Source organism: Ambystoma mexicanum, chromosome 7q, assembly GCF_040938575.1.
Source record: "Ambystoma mexicanum isolate Mex_15411 chromosome 7q, UKY_AmexF1_1, whole genome shotgun sequence".
Lineage (NCBI taxonomy): Eukaryota > Metazoa > Chordata > Amphibia > Caudata > Ambystomatidae > Ambystoma > Ambystoma mexicanum.
The window spans coordinates 1,025,043,482-1,025,067,948 of record NC_090941.1 but is presented as its reverse complement, the minus strand read 5'-3'; the positions used below and the strand labels follow the sequence as shown (position 1 = coordinate 1,025,067,948).

The window sequence follows — 24,467 nt, the reverse complement described above, 5'->3', positions numbered from 1 at the left end:
AATTTAAAAAAAAAATGGGTGCCACGATCCAAACTCTTGCGAATACTTTGAGACCACCCCATCCTCAGTACTATATGGAATGAAGGAGCAGACATGGCAGATGTCACAACTTGGCCTTCTCCCTTAAGCCATGTATGGTCCCCAGGGATTCGGGAAGAGATTCCAGAACACTCACGATACCAATCCTGGTTTGACGCAGGCTTGGAGAGGGTGGGCAACTGTGGAGGGAGGGGGTATTTTTGACAGTCCAAGTTAGAGGAGGCCCTCCAAATGAACCCGATGTCGGTCTTCCTTTATTTAAGGCGTAATGTCTAGAGAAGACTGGTGAACAAAGACAGAGGGACCTCACACCGTTTGAGAAGCTTCTCGATACAATGACTGAGACTAAGGGTTTGATTACGCACATGTACCGAGCATTACTAGAAACCGGCTTGAATTCAATCACAAAGCTCAAACAAAGGTGGGAGCTAGATTTCAGAAGAGAATTTGACCTACACACATGGGCAAAGATATGTAAAACACCCTCACAGGTATCAATTGCTGCACAGTACAAATTGCATGCTATTAAATTATTGCATAGGTGGCAATATGATCCCTATAGACTGTCCAAAATGTGCCAGACTACTAGCCCTAGGTGCTGGCGAGAATGTGGAAATAGAGCCAATTACTGGCACATGTGTTGGGAATGCCCTCGGATACAGGTGTACTGGGAATGCCCTTGGATACAGGTGTACTAGAATGAGGTCCTGGGCTGGATTAAGCAGGTGTAGGGTATCTCTAGAGAAAGAACATCTCTCCTAGTATTGTTTGGTATAGAAGAGGAGGTGGAGGGAGTATCTAGAGTAAGGGGAATAGCGGCCCCCTTACTTTTAGCAGCACGAGCCGGACTGGTGATCAGATGGAAGGCACAACAATCCCCCCGCCATCTAAAACATAGCAAAAAAAACAAAAACAAAAAACAACAATTGTTTTTTAAAAAAACAGTGGAACTGTCAGAAATAGGGTATGGGGCAAGCCCAGGAGACAGTATATTAGAAAATGAGGAGAAAACTACAGTTCCCAGCATGTTTAGGGGCGAGTTGTAGTCTATGGAATTCGCGCCGTGAGACAGCTGAAGCCATTAGGAGAGTATTTAGCCGTTGACCGCCCGTGCACAGGTGCTGATAATTGAGGTTGTGCAGCACGGGCGATCACGACAGCGTGTGAGGAACGTTGAACGATCTGATGGCGAGCTGGTGAGAAACATTCACGGAGGCGCAGGCAACACGACAGTAAGAGCGAGAGTTGCCGGCCCGCACATGCAGATCCTTGCTGGCGGACTCTGGAGGCCACGCGAGTCACGCGGCAGCCTCCCCCTCTGGGCCACGGCGGTGAACTTCTTCATACCGCTGCCTTCAGAGTATGCACGGCAGTAGCTCCCAGAGGCTACGGCGTTTCACGGTCGGCATGTCCTGATGTCCGGGTGTACTCTCGAGGCACCCGGACCCTAAGATAAGTAAAGTATTCATGTGAATTTTGCGAGCTTCATGTTATGTGCTAAGTATTCAGAGACTTCACGAGTTATTGATGTTAGGTAAACCAGTGTGAGTAGCACGGGTTATACCCGGAGCATGAGGCAATACTCGCAGGACAGAGAGGAAATCTTACTAATGGGAAGGGGCAAGGTTGTTCAGTCCTACCACAACGGGAAAGTCACGATTTCTGTTTTTGCTTCTGTTTGCTCATGTTAAAATGTCAGCCCACGGGGCCATAGGTCATGTTGAATTCATGTAGGAAAGATTCCCTTTAATGTGCCATACAGTTTGTGTTGCTTCATGTCTGCTATATGTGATACCCACATGGTCAGGGTCAGGGGTATGGTGTAGGGTAATTAAGAACCCTAATCCTTACATGGGTGTACTCAGGAGTTGGACAGGCTAGGCAGGCGTTTCAGTACTAGGTGTCTGATATATATATATATATATATATATGTGCGCATGTTCTCTCTTCCCTGCCTTCCCTTTGTCATTCCACCCACTTTCCTTAACTCCGTCTTCCCCCCCATTGGCTGCCACGTGGTTATCTGTGCATTTACATCCAGACGCCCGTGCAAACCACGCTGGGAGGGTCGATCTATTCGGCTTCTGTGGTTCGGGAGAGGGGGTTGAAACCCTTGCATCCCTCATTAGACTTGACAGGATCGGTATAGCTACAAACATATGCACAATGGAAAGGATCACAGCTGCTCTACATGACAAATCAGCCCAACATGAACTAATGTGGAATGACTTTGTGGAAGAACACGCTCCTAACCCTGTACAAAACTCTATATAAAATGCGTCTCTGAAGGAAGATGGAGCCCATAGCTCTTCCAAGTGTACTTGTACCGTGACTAGCCCAGTGATTTGAGAAGAACCCTGCTAATAACATTGTAACTGCCCGTAAGATTAAGCAAGTCGACCAGGTCAGAAAGATGGCACCAAATGGGATACATATGCATGAATGATGTACTTCAACTGTACGCATGACCTGTTCTGGGTGGTTGGGGGGGATTGGCTTTAAACAATGTACGATGGCACAGTATCTCTTGAGAATAGTATGAAGCAAGCTTTGGAAAATTTAAATTGATACAATAATTATGCCAAATAGATGTTATTTTTTTTTCTTATGTACAAAACTAATCAAATCAAATTTGAAAAAGAAAATGAAAAAAAATAAAAAGGAGTTTGGCCTAAGGGCCTTGCACCATGACAATTCCATATAGGTACACATAAATGATAACTCTGGAGGAGTCAAAGAGTCCACAAGGACTTCCCAGTTGGTGCCACCATTAAAGGGAGATGTCAGAGCACAGAGACCATATGAGGGGTCCAGAGATCTGGCAAAGGAACGAAAAAGAGTATGTCCGTGAAGGTTTGTCTGGCAGAAGCACTGGAATAGGGATCATCAATGGGGAGACCTGGGTTGGACGCCAGGATATCCTTTTTAAATGTCTTCTTACCAGACTTGGTGAGAAGGGAAGGAAAGTTGACAGTGAAGCAGTTTCAGTAGATAGGAGGGACAGAAAGTGCAATGTGGAGGTAGACAGGGGAGAACTATACAAGCGCAGCGGTATGGAACAGTCACTGGGCTGGCAGTTACAATTGAGGGTCAAAGTAAAAATGGAAAACACACCCAAATTTAACTTTCTAACAAACACCCACATTTGACTTTCAATGGCAAATGCTAAAGCACCATAAATAAAACAAGAGGTAAAAGAAAGAGGTGAATGCTGAAGTGAGAGCAATAAGCGAGCATAACAGGTAGACCAGTAGAAATAGGCAGAGGGGAGTGTGAAGGTTCAGGAAGGGAAGAGAAACGGTAAAAAGTAGGACGGAGCTAAACCCATGGAGAAGAAAGTAAGGAGTCTTGGTAGTCCAGTTACTTGGCTAAATGAGCTGGCAGCCCCAGGGAGGGTCTGGCTGTTGTAGTAGCGTCATGTAGCGGCCCGGTAAGTGGACAGGGAAGCTGACAGGGGCCTTCGAGGTAGTGGACCAGCTAAATCCTGCCGGTCCCCTATTGGATGTTTAGTAGGTCCACACAGCCAATCACGGACCACAGAGGCAAGAAGGCAGCTCCCCCGCTCTGAAATCACAGAACAAACAAAGATGTCAGCCATCTTAGACATCAGCCCTGTAGATCGATGAGGCAGTCCCCAAGTGCCATCAGGCCTAGCAATTTCGGGCAAAAAGGCAGTTGCAGAGTGGTGATGAAATTTCTATGCAGCGCGGTCTTCAATGCAGCAAAAATAAAGGGATTGCCCACCTTTAGAAGATTTTCCCAAAATTTCGCTTTTACACATTAAATTGCTGAAAACCTATCATAAGGCCTAAATCAGTTTTCAAAAATTGACTAGCAGAGTTTGCTAATTAATTTTATCTTGATTAGCAAATAACCCCATTTGATTAGCAATTTCAGTCTAATGTTTTTAATGCCACCAGAAGATACTTGTACCCAAGATATAAAATGAGCAACAATACAGCAATTTTGTGTTCCTGCTGGAGACATTGGTGAGGTAAGTCAGGCCTTGCAAATTCTTTAAAATTCCACTACACCTGCAGGTTGAGTAACTTAGTTTAACCACTCGACTGAAGAGACATGCACTAGACCCATGTCAACGGATGACAAATTTAAATTAACTTTCTGTAAAATGGTTCATGTCACCACAAACCCACTTTAGTTTGGCACACCGCTGCCACCCAAAGGCCAACCACACACACAGGTAAAACTCATTTACTGCAAAGTAAAGTTCATTTAAATGTTTCCAACATCCCCTGCAAATGGTACTGTCCCTTCTTAAAATCTACTTGACTATGCAAGTGGGTGAAAATACTTTGCGAGCCCTGGATGAGTGTCTGTAAAAAGGGTAGCTGCATGAATGGACACAAATAGATATGATAAAAAGGCACTGAAAACAGTTTGGCCAGCCCTCTACTGTGGGTGCAAATATATAATGCAATCATAATCAGAGCAAAGTGAGCGCTGGAGGACAACTACAGTGTACAGTTTTGCAGTAAGTCTGTAGATGTACAGACTGGATGAAACTATTGATCACTACTTTAAGTAAATATCAAGTTAGCTTTGTGTATTCATTATGAAAAAGATTAAGCAGAGCGGATGGCGTAGCAGGCAGAGAACTGGGCAAACTAGGCAGAATATTGTATGCAGCAATCTCACTTTCAGGGTAGCGGGTATAAAGCATGTGTGATATTTTGACCCATTCCGATATGCCCCACTGCACCACTTTACAAATGGGGAAAGAAGCAGGCAAAAATGGATGCACCAACCCATGTGCGCGCTAAAATCTGCAAAACTGCGTATGGGTCACAATCACAAAAGGCTGCATACCCCTGCCACACACAAAGTGGGGGTGAAAACAGATTTCTTAATACAGGTGCATACCAGTGGGCTCTGTTTCATTTAACATGAAGCAAGGCCACATAATTGGGCTAAAAAACGAAAATGCAGCTTTGCAACCTTCAAAGTGCTGTTTTGGCGCTCGATCCATTCATTTCCAGTGAATCATTGAAATTAAACCGGTACTGAAATTACAGATCATCCAGGTGGCTCAGAGGAGCCGGGCCTCACTGACTGACAGCAGCTAAGAAATGTATTTCATGAAAAAGGCAGCCCAGAAATATTTGTTTTCAGTTCCACAGGAAAAATGCAGCTAAAAATGGAAACATGTAACAATTTCAGCTGTGCAGAGAGAACTCCAAGCAAAGGCTGGATACATAGATCTAGACTGCAAACAAATCCCAGCACTTAAGGGAAGAACTGGTGCTGAATAAAATGTATGTGCTGCAGAGGAAAAGCTGATGTAAAGGACTCCGTTTTATGTGCTTTTTCAGAAAGGAAGTGCAAAATCGCCTGTATAAAAGCATGTTTTTGTTGAAAGGCCTAATTCTTTAAATGTCAGAATCCAACTATAAGCTGTGTTCATGTATATGTTTTAATGAAAGATGTAGGTAACAAAGTCAAAACCCAGTCTTGAGTTAATTAAATATTTAATTCTGAACAGACAGCCTCAGCCTGGGATTGGCTAACACCTCACTACTGGCAGGAAAGGACTAATTACTGCTGGGAGGTTTTCACATGCTCGTCACAAAGAACTCAGACTTTTGTCTGGGACTCAGCTAAAGACAATGGCAGGCTTGAAAACTCATCCCTACAGGGGAGGAGTAGTAAACTTCACTCTCAAGGAGGAGGACCCCCCCCCACCCCGATCAAAGGAATTTGAAAGCTGTTGCCAGCTGAAAGACAAGTAAAAAAAACTGCTAAGGATTTTTGGTGGTTAAATGCCCATTTGTAATCAAGCTTTAAAAATCTGTAACTTTGCCACATGAAGGAGGACAAATCTAAAAGTTGGTAGTTGTAAATCTAATTTTATGCTCTTTTTTTGAAGACGTCATTGAACCCTGTACTACATAAGGAAAGAAAGTTATACCGAAATACTAATTGTGCCAAGACTATTGATGTTGCAATTCTAATATTGTATACCCATGTTCTAGGGTCGATTGCACAGATATGTACTGAATTAGGAATTGTTAGGCCAAACCTTCATGATTAAAATTAACAAAATTCCACAGAGACACAAATCCAGCTCTCACTGACGTGGGAATTGGATGTAAAGGTAACCCACAAAATATGTAATGTATGTGTCAATTTTTATTAGAGGGCATAATTATAGAAATATTTTATGATGTGACTTGGGAACTCACAGTTATTTGGATCACAATTTAACTTTCCCACAAATACAAATGACAGCTCTTTCTGGCTGCCAACCAGAAAAAGGCAAGTGCTTTTGACCTATCACAGCCTTGTGGGTGTGGATTGTAATTCTGCCCCTCCAATAAACTGAGTGATGTCACTTGGCAGGATAAATAAGGGAACTTCACCACACAGACACTGAATCCTGACTACATCCCGATTCGGCGCGACACGATGTTCCAGAATTCTTCATCTTGTCCTGATCCAGACTACTTTGCAAAACCAACGCCATCAGCATTTACTGAACTCTTTCCAGCTAGGCCCTAACCCTGAAGCCATCCCAAAAAGCTTCAGAGAAATAATTCTGATCCAGTTTGGCTTGCTACTATTCATGCTTGCCTGCTGAAACTCACCCTCCCGCTAATCTACAGTGTCCAGTGACCAGAAGGGCCAATCCAATCTGAGGTGCAGTCCAATTGACCAGCACTGCCCAGATGACCATCCCACCAGAAGTGCCCTGCTGCCTGTAGACCCGATCCGTGATGACCAGAACCAGGCAGTCCAATCTTAATTTACAGTGGACTAAGTATAAACAGGAATCATAGTCACCCATTGTATATTTGCCTTGTGCTACCCCAATCTCAACCCATCGCCTCTTTATCTTAAGAACTTGTAATAGTGTCCCACCAGTCTGAAACCTTGCTTTGATTTCTTGTAATAGTGATAATTTCTTCAAAATCCTTTTGTCTTGTGAAAATCCCAAACCCTTAAAATCATCCCACGGGTAATCAGACTGAGTCCTCCAAGGCGGACACGGAGGTGCTGGGGTTGGTTTCCGCGGACCACTCTGGAGCTTACTGTGTTTCAAACTGGTAACCAGCATGAATACCCAAGTTTAGAGCAGAATTGTCATTCATTTTCGAGCCTTTATTTTAAAAAACGCCTCCCATTCAAATCAGCATAACTTCCTCAATTTTATAGCCAATCTCACAGAGTCTTTGAACTGTTTTTTCTTTTTTTTTTTATAAAAAAAAATAAAAATAAAAAAATTAAAAACAAATTGCATAGCAACAATTTGGCGGGATTTCGCAAAAGTTTTACATGAGTATTTTCCCATTCAAAGTATTTCCAAACTCCCATTCTGATTTAAAGTTCTGTTGCACATCTTGTAGCTCATATTTGTTAGAACCTGTTCAGTATTGCTCCCATAAGAATTGATATCAATTTAAGGATTTTTGCACACTTTTCATTGTTTCACAAAGCCATTTTCAACTGTCATTTTAAAAAGTGTAAAAGTTCCAAAATGTTTCTCTCTTGTTTGGGGAGGGAAGATTGCATTCAAACCCTATACACTCTTCTTTATTCCCGAACACCTGCTGCTTACTTACCTCCGTGTCGAACTGCTCATTTGTGAATTAAGAACTTTGCAGGGGGAAATCCTAACCTAAGCGCCATCTTTTCACAAGCCAAAACTGTTCGTTTCTCAGCGTTTTATATTCTGGGTTCCTAAAAGTGAAGTCAATTGCCTTACTTTCCGATTTGTCTTGTCACCATATTGGTGTTTGCTGCCCCATATATTAAAATGTGTGCTTGATTTGAATTTTAAATAATAAATATTTACCTTTACCAACCAGCCCGATTACTGGTCCAGTGTGACCTGGGGGTATTTTGAGAAGGGTGTGATATGAGTGGTATATCACTCATAATATTGAACCTATAGACACAATAAAGAAGTATTTCAGCTGTGCATTACATTCTAGGCGAGACCCAGGTGTATTGCCCGATTGAAATCCTTAACAAGCAATATGGTAAGATAGAATGTCAAGGAGTATGTGATCAGCTCATGGGTTGAGCACCGGTTGCAAGTGATATGTAACCAGCAGGCCACAGAACTAGGTTTGCCCTCAAAGCATTTGGCTGCGTGGTCATGTACATTTTCAAAAGCGCCCACTTGTCATATGATGCATCTTCCCCACCAAAATGAAATCAAGCTGACACAGATTTAGATGCACTTAACTGTAAAGCATGGAGAAGATGCAGTGTTTTACAGTACCAATACTGTAATTATGCATTTTGTAACCAGCTACATTTTTAGAATAGGAAATGATAGCATTTTTTAAAAAAAAACTAACATACTGGTCTTCGGCAGACAGAAGACAGCTTATTAAACAGTATTATCCAGATTATTTCTGGTTTGCAATTATTTGAAAATGAAAATGTGCAAAGCACTCCCACACAGGCCTTTTGGCACATGAGCGAAGGGGATGATTACTGCTGCACTCTCTATCATTTAGCCCCTTTGAACTTGCAGTCAGAGAATCAAGGGCGGAGAGAGCTCTGAAGGCAAGAGAGGAATCCTGGGTGAGCTGTGCTTTCATTGAACAGGGTATTTCAAATTTAATTAGCAAACCTACAGAATTGCATAGCAAATTGCTCCGCGACACTGCTTATTTGATGCCTTGTATAACAAGGAGGAGCGGTGGCCTTGAGCTGCACCCACCTTCAGCAGCAAGATCCGCAGCAGCGCGGAAACAACGCTCCGAGAGAAGCAGTAGAAAGTAAAGTCAGGGCACGCTGGGTCCGACGAGCGGGGATGTGGAATAGAAGAGAAGCAAACAGTGTAATAGCCAGCTTGAATGTGAGGGGCCCGGCAAGCCTGCCGGTCCCCTATTGGCTGTTTAGTAGGTCCACACAGCCAATGGAGATGGGGAACCAGAGGCAAGTAGGACAAAGTAAAGAGACTTAAACCCATTAAAATGTCTTCATCCTTGGCTTCCACCACTCTATATGAGGTTTAGCTGCTGGCCCGACACCTCCTTAAACGTGAGCAGACATTGCGCAAAAAGGTCAGCATCCCTTATTCTGGTTAGAAGTAGCTTCAATTTGCCTATTTTCATTTTGAGCCAAATTAGCCAGGTTTTATACTACCAATTCAGTGCAAGCTTTCTTGATATCCATGACATAAGAGGGCTGTGCTGCACTTCCCGCTCTCCACACTCTTAACTGCATACTTAAGAGAAGTAAGTCTAAAATTGCTTTCCACAAGTGGACTAAACCAGATGTAACTACATCTATACTCAAACAAGGTCTGTGTTAACGGAAGAAAATTAAAGTCTTGAGCAGGGTAACTCAAATGCAAGCGTCCAGTTCAAGTTCCTTCTTTAATGGAGGCACATCACTATTAACAGTCTGCAACACGATAGGCAGAGGGCAAGTGCTGACAAAAGCTTATTCAGATTGCCAGTTCTGAAGGGAATGGCCCTCTATGGTGGTTCCTTAAAGTCAAGAGTGGTATAAATGACACCTCAATCATTGTTTTATCTGACATTTCAAATGAGTGGCTTTCCACAAGCGACTCTTCAGCCCTTTTTCCCAACCAACACACATGCAGACATTACCACATTGCATAGCCGTTTCCTTGCTTTAAATTGACCAAACTTCCATTTATTGGTTTAGATATAAGAGCCGTTTGGGGGTGAGCAAAAGGTGAAGGGAATCTCTAGTGGCATCATTTAGAGAGTGAATTATGCTCTGTATCGGTTGCTAAAAACTGGGTAGAATGTTGCAGTAGCCAACTTACATAATTATTGGCGTTGCACCGAGATGGGCTGTACATATACATCCTGAGGAACACTAGGATTAGCAGTAGCAGAGCTAAGAAGCTCAATTAATGAGGTCTACATTTTCTCAGTTAGGCTCTGACATATGCAAAGAGGTTGTTGGAAGGGTCCACGAGTTCTGTATATGAGCTGTTGCTTTTTTGACTAAGTTTCCAATCTCACAGGCAAGGCGGCCTATGGCATCTGAAATTCAGACTGAGTAATGGTGGTTTATTAGTACTCTGGTCCATGATGTAGTACTCCACCAATTGATTAAACTCTGATTTAACTGTTGGTAAACCCAAGAGTTTTTCAGAAGAACTCTACGTCACAGATCACCTTCCACACACACCTCTTTTCTGTTTACCTATTCCTAATGGACCCGCAACAACCGCTGCTTTAGTGTTCCTTCCCTTACATCTCTAGTCTCTTCACATTTGTTCCCTCTATCACCTCTCTCCTTGTCATGCTGCGTCCTCCCCCATGCAGCCAACACAGTGTTCGGACCAAATCTACAGATCTCAGATTCTCACTTTTGGATGGGTATTTAGGAGGAGCTGGCGCAGCAGAAATAAACGAACGCCACACACACACGCACGCACGTCTGGTTTCTGAATTATGCGCATTCATTGTCCCATGGCAAACATATACCAAACAAGCAAATAATGTGTACATATTTCATTGCATGTTCCCTTATCTTTGATCATTAACAATATCTAGACATCCTTATTACGATTATTCCAGGGCTCACTAAGGAGTGAGGATCTAAGGAGAGCCACTATAATAGTACCACCGAAAGCAAACAAACTGCCTGATAAATGCAGCTCCTACAGACCCATTTCCCTTATAAATAGCAAAGCTAAACTACTAGCAAAGGTGTTGGCTAACCGACTACAACAGGTTATACACTCATTGATACATCCGGATCAGTGCGGATTTATGCCGCATTGGTCCACCAGGCAGAATATACACAGACTACATAAGGCGCTAGTGAAACTATCCGAGCTTCGAGGTCCCTTAGCCTTGCTTGCATTAGACTTTGAGAAGGCCTTTGACTCGTCTATTGGGAGGCAATCTGGGAAATTATGCGTCGTATGGGTATCGGCCCGCAATTCATACGCTGGGTCAAACTGCTTTATAACTCCCCAGAGGCAATAACAAAAGGTGAATGGGTATGTATCGAACCCCTTTAAACTGGGGAAAGGAACGAGACAAGGCTGTCCCCTGTCGGCCTTAATCTTTGCGTTAGCAATCGAACACCTGGCAGTACTACGGAGAACTACACAGACATGGAGTGGCTTCAACTGGTCACATGGCTGGGAAGATAAGGTGTCCTTGTATGCGGACAACATGCTGATATACTTAAAAAAGACCCATAAGGCCAACAAACTCTTGGTGAACAAACTGGCAAAGGTGAAGAGTAGGAATGACATCCTGGGCCTCTGATCCGCAGGGGGTGATCCACTACGCGGACCACGAGAAAGTACGCTTGGCGACCACCCACCACCTGGAAATAATGATGGCGGCCCTGAGGGATCCGACCAAACAACGTTCATACATTCGAGAAGCGGCCCTCCCGCACCTGTCCTCGGCGGCCAGGGAAGACCTTGAAGTGCCGATTACGACCGAGGAGGTGGAGGCAGCCATTAAGAGCCTAAAACCTAGAGCCCCGGGCCCGGATGGATTCTCCACCCGCTTCTACAAAATCCTTTGGCCCCAATTAGTGGCCCCCCTGGCCCGCCTCTATAACTCATTCGTGGCCACTGGAACGGTCACCCCAACAATGCAAGAATCTATCACAGGCCTTATCCCCAAGCCTGGGAAGGACCCCCATGACATTAGCTCGTATAGACCCATTGCCTTGCTGAATCTGGACGCCAATACATACTCCAAGATCCTGGCCAATCGTCTATCCTCCCGAACATCATAGACCCGGATCAAACGGGCTTCATTCACCATAGGTCGACGAAAGACAACATCTGCAGAGCTCTGGACCTAATTGAAATAGCCACTCGGGACTCCCAACAACTAGCTTTACTGGCACTTGGCGCAACCAAAGCATTTGACAAGGTGGACTGGTTTTATCTGAGCCTCACTCTAGAGGCCTTTAGCTTTGGCCGGACTACCAGCCCCCTAGGACTAGGCTGAGAATCAACGGCCGCTTATCGGACTCGATCTCCCTCACGTGGGGAACGAGACAGGGATGTCCTCTGTCCCCCTTGCTCTTTGCTTTGGCCATGGAGCCGTTGGTTCAACCCCTGAATCAGTGGCTTGAGTGCTGGCTCTGCGCAACATAAAGTGGCCCTCTATGCGGATGATGTTCTGCTCACCATTACAAACATTGAGGGATCCATGAGGGAGGCCTTAACTGAAATCCACAACTTTGGGATGGTCTCAGGATTCGCGATTAACTTCCAAAAGTCACCGGCGCTGGGGGTGGGTTTAACCCCGGCTGAACGAGAGTCCTTGGAAGAGAGAGGTCCTTTCCAGTGGAGCATCAAATCGATACCCTACCTTGGGGTTCAGATCCCCGCACATCCAACGAAAGTCTATCGGGCTAACTTCCCGTCACTCTTCGAGGAACTAGAAAAGGATCTGACGCGCTAGCAATCACAAGAGATCTCCCTCCTAGGCTGCATCACGGCATGCAAAATGAACTTACTTCCTCGCTTCCTCTATGCCTGTGCCGCCCTCCCGATCACCATTCCGCTCCCCCCCTACAGCGGCTCCAAAGAAAGATGGTGGACTTCATCTGGAGGGGGAAGAAAGCACGCTTCCCACGGAGGACAATGATGGCCAGCACGAGACTGGGAGGCCTGGGGTACCCGACCTCCGTAAATACCAAATGGTGGCGCAACTAGCCCACCTCCAAGCATGGGGGCTTGCTACAGGTCGGCCAAATTGGGTGGAAATCAAACAATCCTGCCTCTCTCTGCCCCTTCGCTTCCTCCCGTTCCTACCTACATACTTACGTCGAAGCTGGCCAGGCACTCTAACAGCCACAAAACAAACGATAAAGGCTTGGGAGTGGGCTCGCAGACACCGGGGTGTCCCAGGAGACCCGAGTGCACTCTCACCAATCTTCCTCAACCCAGCCTTTTCCCCCGGGGCCCATCCCAAAAACTTTAGAAACTGGGTCGCAGGGGGCCTCACCACTCTGGGACAACTCTTCGAGGGGAATTCCCCCCTAACCTTTGAACGCTGCAAGATGACATTCCAGTTAGCAGAAACGGATAGGTATTCCTACGCCCAACTTAGGCACTGGTGCTCCCACCCGCAGACCCGTGCGGTGGCCACGAGACCCCTCACCTCACTAGAGCCGACGGTGAACGACCTACCGGTCCGGGGAAGGATCTTTGCCCTACATAGACTGCTGCAGGAGGACCCCCTCCAATTTAGGCCTTCCAACATGTCTCAATGGGAAACGGACCTTGGACACACCATTGAGGATCACAGGTAGGTGGACTACTGGACAAGAACGCGGACGACATCCCGCTGCATTACCAACCGGGAGTGTGCACATAAGCTACTCCTGCGCTGGTACTACCCCCCTCTACGCTTCACCACTTCCAACCGGCACTAGACCCCCACTGTTGGCGACTTTGCGGCCTTCCAGGATCCTACTTCCACATGTGGTGGACCTGCCCCCGAGTGAAGGAGTTCTGGACTCTCTGCTTAGCTGCCATAAAGGATGCCACCCAGGTGACCATTCCGCTCACGCCCTCCTAGGGATTCCACTGCCAGGCTCATACCCTTGGTCGGGGAGAAGAGCTGCCCTGGTGTCCCAGTTCTCGTTAGCGGCTAAGATCAAGGTGGCCCGCACCTGGAAGTCTGCTGACGGACCCTTGATGGCCCTTTGCTGGGTTAAACTCTGGGATATTTTGATAGCCGAGAGGGTCACAGCGGCCAAAGCGGGACTGCTTCACCGATTTCGAGACATCTGGGCGCCAGTACTGGACTATGACCTGAACTACCCGGCCATGACCCACAAACCGCACGTGATTGCAAAAGCCCTTCACGCTATGGACGACCCGCTACCGCCACCAGACCAGTCTGATTAAGGCCTGAGAACTATGTTTGTTGGGGAACGCAGGGGATGGGAGAGGGGGACTCTGGGTTTGCACGATTTGAGAAGCTACATGTAATGCATTTGTATAATTTCTCCTGTGTGTTGATGTACAAATAAACACATTTTTTTTAAAAAAAAGACCCACGTTAATCTTGCCCCACTGTGACGCGTTTATTGAAAGATATAGTATTTTCAGTGGTCTCCGTGTCAACTGGTCTAAATCCACATTGTTTCCATTGAGGCAAGCGGAAAACATAGTGCCAGCTGACTGCCCATACCTCGTAGAAAAAGAAAAATGTAGGTACTTAGGCATACAGATCACGAATAATCTTACAGACTATGTGCCTAAAAACCTACACCCAGTGACGGTGAGATTCAAAGAAGATGTCCGACATTGGATGTCCCTACCACTGACACTGTTAGGACGAGCAGTGCTTTTCAAGATGGCTCTTCCCCGCTTTCTCTATATACTGCAAACCGCTCTGCTACCCATAGCGCCAAGTGAATTTAATAAAATAGACCCAACATTTAGGAAATTACTATGTAGCGGAGGTCACCCACGTTTAGCACTCGCCACCCTTCAAAGATCCATATCGGAGGGTGGGATTGGACTTCCCCGTCTACAAACCTACTATTGGGCCAGTCACACGACAGTAGTGAATGACAAACTTCATGGGGACACCACACTACTGCACAATAGAATATCTATATAATCCCATTTTTTTGGCGCAAATAATCCATGAATCAGGGTAAAAATGTTTTTGTTGTTTTTTTTTTTTTAAAAACGATGTCTAGACATAGCCTCAAATTCTCAGATAAATCAGTCCTTGCATGCAATTTATTACCTAGTGGAAAGTTTACATAGCCTTGCTTCTCAGGACACAAATTACCTTGGCTTGTTGACAAGATAAGCCTCCCGCCTTATTTCTTCCTTGATGAATAGACCCGTCCAACACTCACAGGTGACTTTGAAGGATTAATACGCCCATATTGGTTATGTGCAATGTGAAACTTCATTCCCAGCACGAACACTTTCCCAACCCGAGTATTCATCCAGCTTTGCCAACAAGCTAAAATGGTTGAGCTTCTGATACAACGTTGAAGACAAAATGGCACCCAACAGTCATCCACACAAGTTCCTCTTCCAGTTCAAATGCTGCCTCACATGGACAGCAGCTCAGGCGCGCTTTGCCACCATGCGAGGCCACTGAATTAGAACCTTGGTACTGCCAAACCACTTACCACCTTTACCGGGGCAATATTTGCAATAAAACTGTGCCATGTGCGCAGTGCTATACCATTTGCTTGCTGCCATTTTTCTCACGTTGCAACCATGGCCCTCCATCAATCACTTCATTACACCTCTTAGGTCTTTAGGGGTGATGAAGCGGGTGTGGTGTGTAAGCAATTTCCTTTACTCCCTAGATGCTATCCTCTGGTCTTCTCTTCTCCCTTCAATACAAGGAGCTGCAACCCGGTTTACACATATTTATTACTCATTTCTCCAACAATCTGGCTTCTAGTTCTATGTTCTTTTGAGTAAGTTAGATAGAATTGGCCTCTCTCCTAACAAACCTCCATGGGGAGTTGGGTGCCGTTTTTCCCTTATTAATCGTGTCCTTTGTTAAGTATTTCAGCAAGCCTTCGGCCAAGCACAGTTACGTCATCTCAGGTTTTGCTTAATGCCTTCCCAGGCAAAGAACGGTATACGTTAAGGTCACCATAGCAACGTAAACATGTCTAGTTAGTGCTCATGCACTATCTGATAAACCGTGGTCTGCCTTTCACAGCAGATCTCTCGACTCGAGCAACGCGTGCGATATAGCACATCAGGGACGTGCCACATCACCTCTAAGTACCATGCACAATATACCATATTAGTGATGTACTCAAACTAACCCATTTTGCACAAAATATTGACGCACACTTTTTGGTGTGCTTTCATTCCCACATGCAGCGTCATTACTTATGTGAACCGAGCATTCAACAGGTCCCTTGAGTTTCCAGCCCAGGATTCACCCCATCTCCTTACGTCATCGCCGCTGGGCGTTTGCATCCATTGCATACCCATGGTAAGCAACTATACAACAGGTTTCCATGTATTTACTGAACACCTTTTTGGTGAACCGTTGCCTTTCAGCCTCATCATGCGCCCAGTGCAATATGCCCTCTGTCATAAACAGTTTATTGGGTTACAGGAACGGAGCAGATATGTCCTCATCAACTCCCAGTTTATAGCCAACCTGACCTGCCTACAGCTTCCTTGTAGATGGCCAGGGATCGCTACATCGACTACAACCTCTTAAACCCCAGGTACATACCGATAATTGTGATTGGATATCTTAAAACATCACCTTGTCTGAAGATCAAAGAGTTGTCAGATATGAACATCTAAAAGTGATACACTGTTGTAATGATCATGTATTCATAGAGCCCACCCTGAAGGATACTGTCCGAAATGCATTGGGAAAGGGTCTCTGCACAGCATTAATGAAAAATTAAAGCGAAGACTTCTTTCACAACATTATGGGTCTACTTAATTTTGTACGACAACATGAATATTTATAATATGCAGTAGTTTTCACTACACCCACTAGCGTCTTCAGGTCTGGTGATAATTTCACTGGATTTAAGCTGTTCTCAACATCTGCATTTCATCTTTAATTTATAAGTAGGCGGCAAAACCAACAGCCCCTTTAAGCCCAACAACTTGTCAACACACCAAGGATAGATGTAGTTGCATGAATTATGGGGACCCAAGGTGGACATTGGATGTGGCTGGTTTTAGGAGTAGCCTGGATCCGAGAATGTATCGGGAGGAAGTCAAATGATTGGTTGGGCCACGCAAAGATGCAGCGCGAATCAGCACAAAGTTTTTTTGGGTCGGTGTGACAAAGCAGTTTACATATGAATTTTCTTCAAATTGCTCCGTGGGTTGCAAAATGAATTTCTGTGCACTCCAAACTGAATTCTTTCACACAGGGGGAAACATTTCAAGTTGCAAGCTACTAGCCAACCTTAACTATACATAAAAGCAGCACACCATTTCTTATTTGCCAAGTGCAAGTCACTACGAACCAATGGCGAGAGCAAAATTTGCACCCTGAAAGTCTCATTCCACAGAAGTCATCCCCAGTGAAGAGATGAGGACATGAAGTTGCCAAAAACTGCCATCTAGATTAAATAGCAGAGAAAACCATCAATTAAAGAGCAATGACTGGAAGGGGTTGAATTAACTGGTGGCACTGCTCTCGTTACCCATCTAGATCATAATTGTTCATCCAACATGCCATTACATAAGATGAAAGGCAAATCATGCTTGGTTTCATCCCAAAAGGGACATTGCAGCCGAAACCGCTAGGTCACATCCCTTCTACACAAGACCACAAGCAACCCCAGACATGTTTCAGTCTTTCTGGGCATCGTCAGTGAGGTGCCCCCCACCAGCCTCAACCTATTATTTGCCATGCTGGTGCCCTACCGACAGCAGGGGAAGCAATTTACGTGTGCTTCAGACACCGCTGTTTTATTTCCTAGAATATTATCTGCCAAAAACAGCCGAAAGGTTGGGGATACTTCCTTATTTACACAAGAGACGGAGGGTATTTATCAGAATTGGAAGCTTCATTAAGTGAAATTAAGAAAACAAAAGTGTGGACACGGCTACAGGTCAGAGTGTTGCTCAGGCAGATGACTACCCAAAGCGCTTAATTTTCCTGTGGTATGTGTAGGGTACTATAGCTGTGGCACTATATCTATAGCTGTGGCACTGTCTAGCGATAGTATGCCTTCAAAAGCGTGAAAGGTATAATGGGTCACACCTCCAGGGACATTGTTATCTCCCTGGAGCTTGTGGCAGGAGCCACGTGACTATTCTTAATAAAAAGTAATTAGCGTATTCCCGCTCGGCAGTCCTTGTGTAACTAACCATGGTTTGTATGGAAGCCAGTGCCCCTGCTGGGCAACACCAGCGTCATATGGTCCTACAGGCCTGGGTGCCACCAGGTCATGGAGGATCCTGTGTTTCCACAGGCTAACTGGGTGCCCCCAGTCTTGGAGCTGGCTGTTGGCTGCCATGTTGGATGCTCCCAACATATGCAGGGTGATCCCTGCATATCAACATGCTGCGTGACCGCAGCCCATGGTCCGCTGGGTGCCCCAAGCCTTGGTCTGCCCGGCCTGGGTGCCCCCAGGCCAGGACATAACAAAAGGGTGTTGAGCACGAACCATAGTTCAGACTTGGCCAGTAGACAAAAGTAGCAGATAACTATGCTATTAAATTGTGCCATAGCTTGGTTTCTATTATTAATTGTACTACTATGCCAATAGAAATACCTCTGGTGGTATCTGTGAGACTCTCCGCTATGGCTAGGTCTGAACTATTTAAGTCTCTTTACCGAGTTTCTAAAGATGACATTTAAGCCGTGCTGTTTAGCCCTACATAGGTTGAATTATGTAAATCAAATTAAGCAGGAGAACGTTAACTAAATGTGTCATTCACTGCCCGAATTTACAGTGGAATTCCTAGCGTTATGACAAAAGCAGGAGTAAGTAACCCCGACGGCTTTCGCACAAGCGTGAGAAATACAACAGACGAGGAGGAAGTCCGGAGTTTCGGATCACAAAAGAAGCAGCCAGCCAAATAAAGTGAAACTTTGGGCAACAGAAAAAGAGGGAGCTCAACTACCCACCTGCAGCCCATTAAGATAATGGTTCTTCGGAATACTTTATAATCACAGCTTGTGGGAAACAGAGACTGGGTGTCATGGTAGGCTCCAGCCTCCATCACATCACTCCCAAACACACCGCTTACCGTTCCACAACTTCAGTGTGAGCCTAGTTGTAGAGCAAGCAGGGGTATGCAGCTACCGTGCCGTCCAGAAAATGCATGTCCCTTCCACCTCAATTACTACATCCATTACTGTGCTCACCAACTCTCCATAAATGATTTCACCTATTCCTACCTCTCCCTCAACTCCAGCCGTCTTCTGCCACTGCCTGTTGACTGATACTCGACCCACCTCCCCCTTGCCTACTTACACACGACCGCCCCCCCCTTACATGCAACGATTCATAAAGTACATCATTTCCCTCTCTCGCCTCCTATTCCCCAGCTACCCCATCATCGTGGCTAGCAGCACTAAACCCGAATAAAATCTACCTTGTACACCCCCAACCCTAACAGGGCCCACTATGCCATGGCCCACTTGTTATCTTCCCCTCCTGTCACTTCCAAAATTCCTGACATCACAACAGTCAGCCCCCCCCATCAACCCACAGTTCCCCTGCTTGCCTGGTTTCACTCTGCTACACCTGACTCTCCTCTCCCGCATGACCATCCCCCTCACCTGAGCGTTGCCCTCGTTCTCACTGCTGTAGCAGCACCCCATGGCGACTCTGCCTCTTCCCCCTCTCTAGCTGGGGCCGCTCGCCACCTCCCGAACTTCAAGTCCCGCAGCGCAGCTGGCAGCAGGAGGGCAACATCACATGACCCGCATCGGCCGCAGGGACAACACTCATCAGCGGAACTTCCGGCACCAGCACCACCACAGCCTGGGCTACAACGCTCTGGCCTCACGAGGTCCCTGTAGAAGAACCCGCCAACGCGGCGGCCATCTTGGAACGGCAATGCTTTTCATTATTAACCGCAATATTATTCCTAAAGAGGAATAAAAAGAACACAAAAGATTTGAAAATTATCATTTAATTCTCCATGCAACTTAGTAACGATATTATGAAGGGAACAATGTTACAAATACGATCTAACTTTAAATACAGGTTAACTTTCACACTTACGACTTTACGTTTTCTGGATAACTGTTATCACAAAACTGTTAACAAAATTCAGATATTTTACACGTTTTCAAAGGTCACTTTTAGTCAATTAGTTGGTTTGCACCGCAAGGCAAATGTCACATGGGTTATATGGCTGCCAGCTATTATGGCTTATTTCGAGTTGTGCAACTATTGTCTGCCTTTCCCAACAATCAGAAATAAGACAGTTATAATACCACAAGTCCTGTAAGTCATGTGGTGGCCTCCCTTGACTTCCTTGGTACTTGGTGGCATAGGGCATGTTTGAAAAGAATGCCCAAACAATAGAGCTGATTTACTTTCTTCAGTGGTCGAAGTGTACAAAAGAAGTAGTGGAACTATATTCCCGGCTGCTGGTCTGCCCCACTCCCCACAAATCCCCTCCCTGCAGCGCCTCCCACACACAATCCAAACCCCAAACCAACATACCTGCTATTTATGGCAATGTGCAGTGGAGTGCACTGAAATGCAAGCTACAACTTCTTCCTACACTTTTATTTTAAAACTAAATCTTTCCAGAACGGTTGCATTTTAAAACAAAAGTATAGGAACAGTGAAACTTAAAAATAAAAAGTATGGAAACACCGCTCCCGACCGCTCCTGTTCACTTCGACCCCTGACTTTCTTGGTCTGCAAAAAATGGTAAAACATAAAACATGCAGGCTCTTTTTCGGCATCAAGCTGTTAGTGGTGCAAACCCCCCTTTTAAATGTCTGCCCACCCCTGTAGCCCTCTGCCCCCAGAGGCAATGTGGTGTAACTGCATTCTAGCATCACTTATTGGGGAGCCCACCGCACGTTATGTTACTTGCCATTTACATACATGCCAACATTCTCGACCACCTGGGAGGGAGATTTTGAAACAGAAAGCGGGAGACAGGAATTTGCCCATAGGATTGTATTGGGGATTTAATTATTTTAGGCGGGTGTAAGTAAAAAAATAGCACTATTTTTCATCAAAAAATCGGGAGTCTCCCGCCTAAATCGGGAGGGTTGGCATGTATGCATTTATATAGCGCTCTATATATCATTGGTATGACCTCAAAGCGCTGGCAGGTTGAACGCCCTCGGGAACCGTAGTTCTGGTCAGTAGAGAGAGATAGTGTTGTAGGGTGCGTGGGTGCACCATATGTGTGCAGCTGATGTAATTGCCGGATGGTAGCTGCATACATGCCAACCCTCCTGATTTAGGCGGGAGACTCCCGACTTTTCCGTGAAAAATATAGCTATTTTTCACGTTCTCCCGCCAATAATTATTCTATCCCCAATGTAATACTATGGGGAAATTTACATCTCACGATTTCCATGACGTAATCTCCCTCTCTGGTACTTCGGCATGTTGGCATGTATGTAGCTGCATCCTAGTGTTAGGTGTGGTGCTGAAGTTATCAGTTGGATGTGTGCAGTCTGGTGGGTGGACACCCAGACTGGGCTCTGGCTGCGTTAGGACTGAAGGACGCATATGTGAGCAACTAGGCCGGAATGTGCTCAGCTAGCAGCGTTTTAGTAGGGTGATGAGGTGTTCATGGGGTTGTATTCGTATGTGAACAGCTAGGCCGAATTAGTCAGGGGTATACCTGTGTTCTAGTTGAATGATGGTGTAAAGTAGAGAGTAAGCGTAGTGATGTGATATGATGGTTATCTTTCAAGCACCTCAGACCAGGCACGTAAACAGGATGGCAGGGAACAGGGCGACACACAGACACATAGAGACATGGGGCTGGGCTTACAGTGACAGGAGGGGGGATACGGAGATATAGCAACAGTATGGGAAGCAGGAAAGCAGGGTACACAGTTATACACGTGTGGGGCATGTTAACCATACATGCCAACCCTCCCGATTTAGGCAGGAGACTCTCGATTTTTTCATTAAAAACAGTGCTATTTTTTACTGTCTCCCACCTAAAATAACAATATACCCAATGCATTCCTATGGGGAAATTGCACTCTCCCGATTTCGGTGCTGAAATCTCCCTCTGAGGGACTTTGGAATGTTGGCATGTCTGATTTTAACCTTTACATTCTGTTCTAACTTGATGGGTCCGACTTGATGGTCGTGCAGTTATGTAATACCTCCGTCCCCAAGTACCGCTCGAGCAGAATGTAAAATACTGCCCTAGCAATCTTTGAGGCCACAGGTGGGAATGTCGTCGTCAGCCTGGTATCGGGAACGCCAGAAGGACCCCTGAGTACTGTAAGGCAAAGGGTTATAATCAAAGAAACACTCAAAAAGGCACTTGGCAATTGGCAGAAGGAGTAAACAAGATGCAGTGACACCAGCTTACCTAAAAGGGGTGGAGTGTAGGTAAGGAACCTATGCAGGGGAACCCACAGCAGGCTGGGATGATGTAATCGACACTCCTGAAAGCACCTGGTGGAGCAAGACTGGATCCGTGGCACAACGTGAAGCAATCCGAGGGTTGCAAAAACAGAAGGGCAATCCAAAAGCAAGTCCAGAGTACAAATAGGTGTCAGATGTCCGGGAAATCAGAGAGCACGCCAGAGTCCAAGGGTAATCCAAGAGCAGTTCCAAGAAGCGTTTCAGGGTCGAAGCAAGGAGAGAAAACAAGAAGCAAAGGTAACGCCTGGCAGTCCTCCGTAGAAGTAGCTGTGAAGCAAAGAGTCTTGTTTGCCGGCTTCTTTTGAAGAGGCGAGCGGTATCACGTGACGCATCACGTGACTGCTCGCGCACGTTGCGTGGAGCGCAACGCGGCCAGCGATTGGGGCTGTCGGTACGTCCTGGTATCCTGGCGTCGCCGGCTGTGCAGGAGGCGCCATGGCAACCGCCAACGCGGAAAAGGGCGAAAAGAGGCAGGTCCGCCCAACATGGTATTCCGCCTGCCGTGTTTCCCCCGCTGGTGTGAATGGGAAATACGACGGCGAGAAGCACCTGATGAGGGAGACAGGTGTGAGGGGGGAAGTGAGAAATGGGTTGTGTGAGAGGGCGTGACAGAGCCCCCCCCTCAAAGGCCCACGACCGCGTGGGCTGGAAGGATGCTCCCGGTGAAACCGGGCCACCAGGCGAGGAGCGTGAACATCCCGGGAAGCAACCCAGGAGCGGTCCTCAGGGCCGTACCCCCGCCAGTCCACTAGATACTGTAATCCGCCCCTGTGCATACGGGAACCCAGAATAGTCCGCACCTCAAATACATCGGAGGACGAGACAGAGACCGGGGCAGGAGGGGCAGCCAATCGGGTAGGGCCAGGGCATGGTTTAAGCAGGGAGACGTGAAAAACTGGGTGGATCCGCCAGGCGGGGGGCACCGCCAGGCGCATAGCCACCGGGTTCAGGACTTTGACCACCTCATACGGACCCACAAAGCGAGGGAGAAGTTTGCGACACCCAGGGATGTGTAAATGGCGGGTAGAGAGCCAAACCCGATCCCCCACCTTGTATGCAGGTGCATCCGCCCTCCTCCTGTCAGCAGTGGTTTTCATGGAGGATTGGGCCTCACGCAGGTGGACCAATGTTTGGGCATGGACCGAGACCAAATCCCGAGCGCAGGCCGAAGCGGCGGGGGTATCAGAGGAGGAGAAGTCCAGAATAGGAAGAGTACGGGGATGTTGGCCATAGAGGGCGAAGAAAGGTGAGAACCCAGTAGCAGAGTGCAATGTATTGTTATAAGCAAACTCGGCGAGATGCAAGAGGTTAAGCCAAGTGTCCTGATACTGTAACGTTAGGCAGCGTAGATACTGCTCCAATGACTGATTGACCCTCTCGGTTTGCCCGTCGCTCTCTGGATGGTAAGCAGAGGAATAACGAGCATCAATACCCAACAGAGAGGTGAGGGCCCGCCAGAATCGGGAGGTGAACTGTGTGCCTCGATCGGACACCAAAACATGGGGCAGGCCAAAGAGACAGAAGACAGACCTAAAGAAATGCTTGGCTAAGACCGGGGCTTAGGGTACCCCCTTGCATGGTACAAAACGGGCCAGTTTGGTATAGGAGTCGACAACGACCCAAATAGTATCGAAACCCTGTGTACGTGGCAGGTCGGTAATCAGGTCCATGGAGACCGTGTGCCAGGGACGTGGAGGAACCGGGAGGGGAAGAAGAAGACCCAAAGGTCGGCCCCTGCGTGACTTGCCCTGGGCACAGACTGAGCAGGTATTGACGTAATTTTGTACGTCGCGTTTCATAGTCGGCCACCAACACCAGCGTTTGAGTAATTCCAGAGTACGATGCTGCCCGGGGTGACCATTAATGGCAGCATCATGAGACCACTCCAACGCCAGGTTCCTGGTTTCACTTGTGGGAAGAAAAAGCTTCCCGTGTACAAAGGGCAGCCCATCCTGCATGACCGGATCCCATTCTGTTAGTGACTGTGGATAGCGAGAGACCCACTGCCGTATGGTGGACTGTAATGAAGGTGATGGTGTGCAGACACAAACTACATGAGTCTCACTCAACAAGGTTTCAGGGAAGGATGGGAGAACCTCCCCCCCAGGGGAACGAGACAGAGCGTCTGCTTTCCCATGCCCGACACCTGGTCTATGTTTGACCACGAAGTCGAACGCGGCAAAGAAGAGATGCCAACGTACTTGTCGGCTGTTTGTACATTTCAGAGAGGCCAGGTCTTGGAGATTCTTATGATCGGAGAACACCACCGTCTGGTGTTTTGCGCCCAGAAGGTGGTGTCTCCAGGTCTGTAGGGCGTCCTTAATGGCCAATAGTTCTTTTTCTGTGACTGTGTAGTGCAATTCGCTTGCCGTGAACTTACGAGAGTGAAAGGCAACCGGATGCAAACAACCAGTGGC

General features: G+C 46.6%; 1 protein-coding gene across 1 annotated transcript in view; it reads right to left on the bottom strand.

Moving 5' to 3' along the window:
* LAMTOR1 (late endosomal/lysosomal adaptor, MAPK and MTOR activator 1) overlaps positions 1-19,555 on the bottom strand; it is a 474,636-nt gene extending 455,081 nt beyond the window's left edge. The window contains exon 1 of the mRNA XM_069640301.1: positions 19,245-19,555. Coding sequence (XP_069496402.1) covers positions 19,245-19,286 — 42 coding nt within the window. The 5' untranslated portion in view covers positions 19,287-19,555. The remainder of the gene's footprint in view (positions 1-19,244) is intronic.
* Between the last annotated feature and the right edge of the window lie 4,912 nt (positions 19,556-24,467).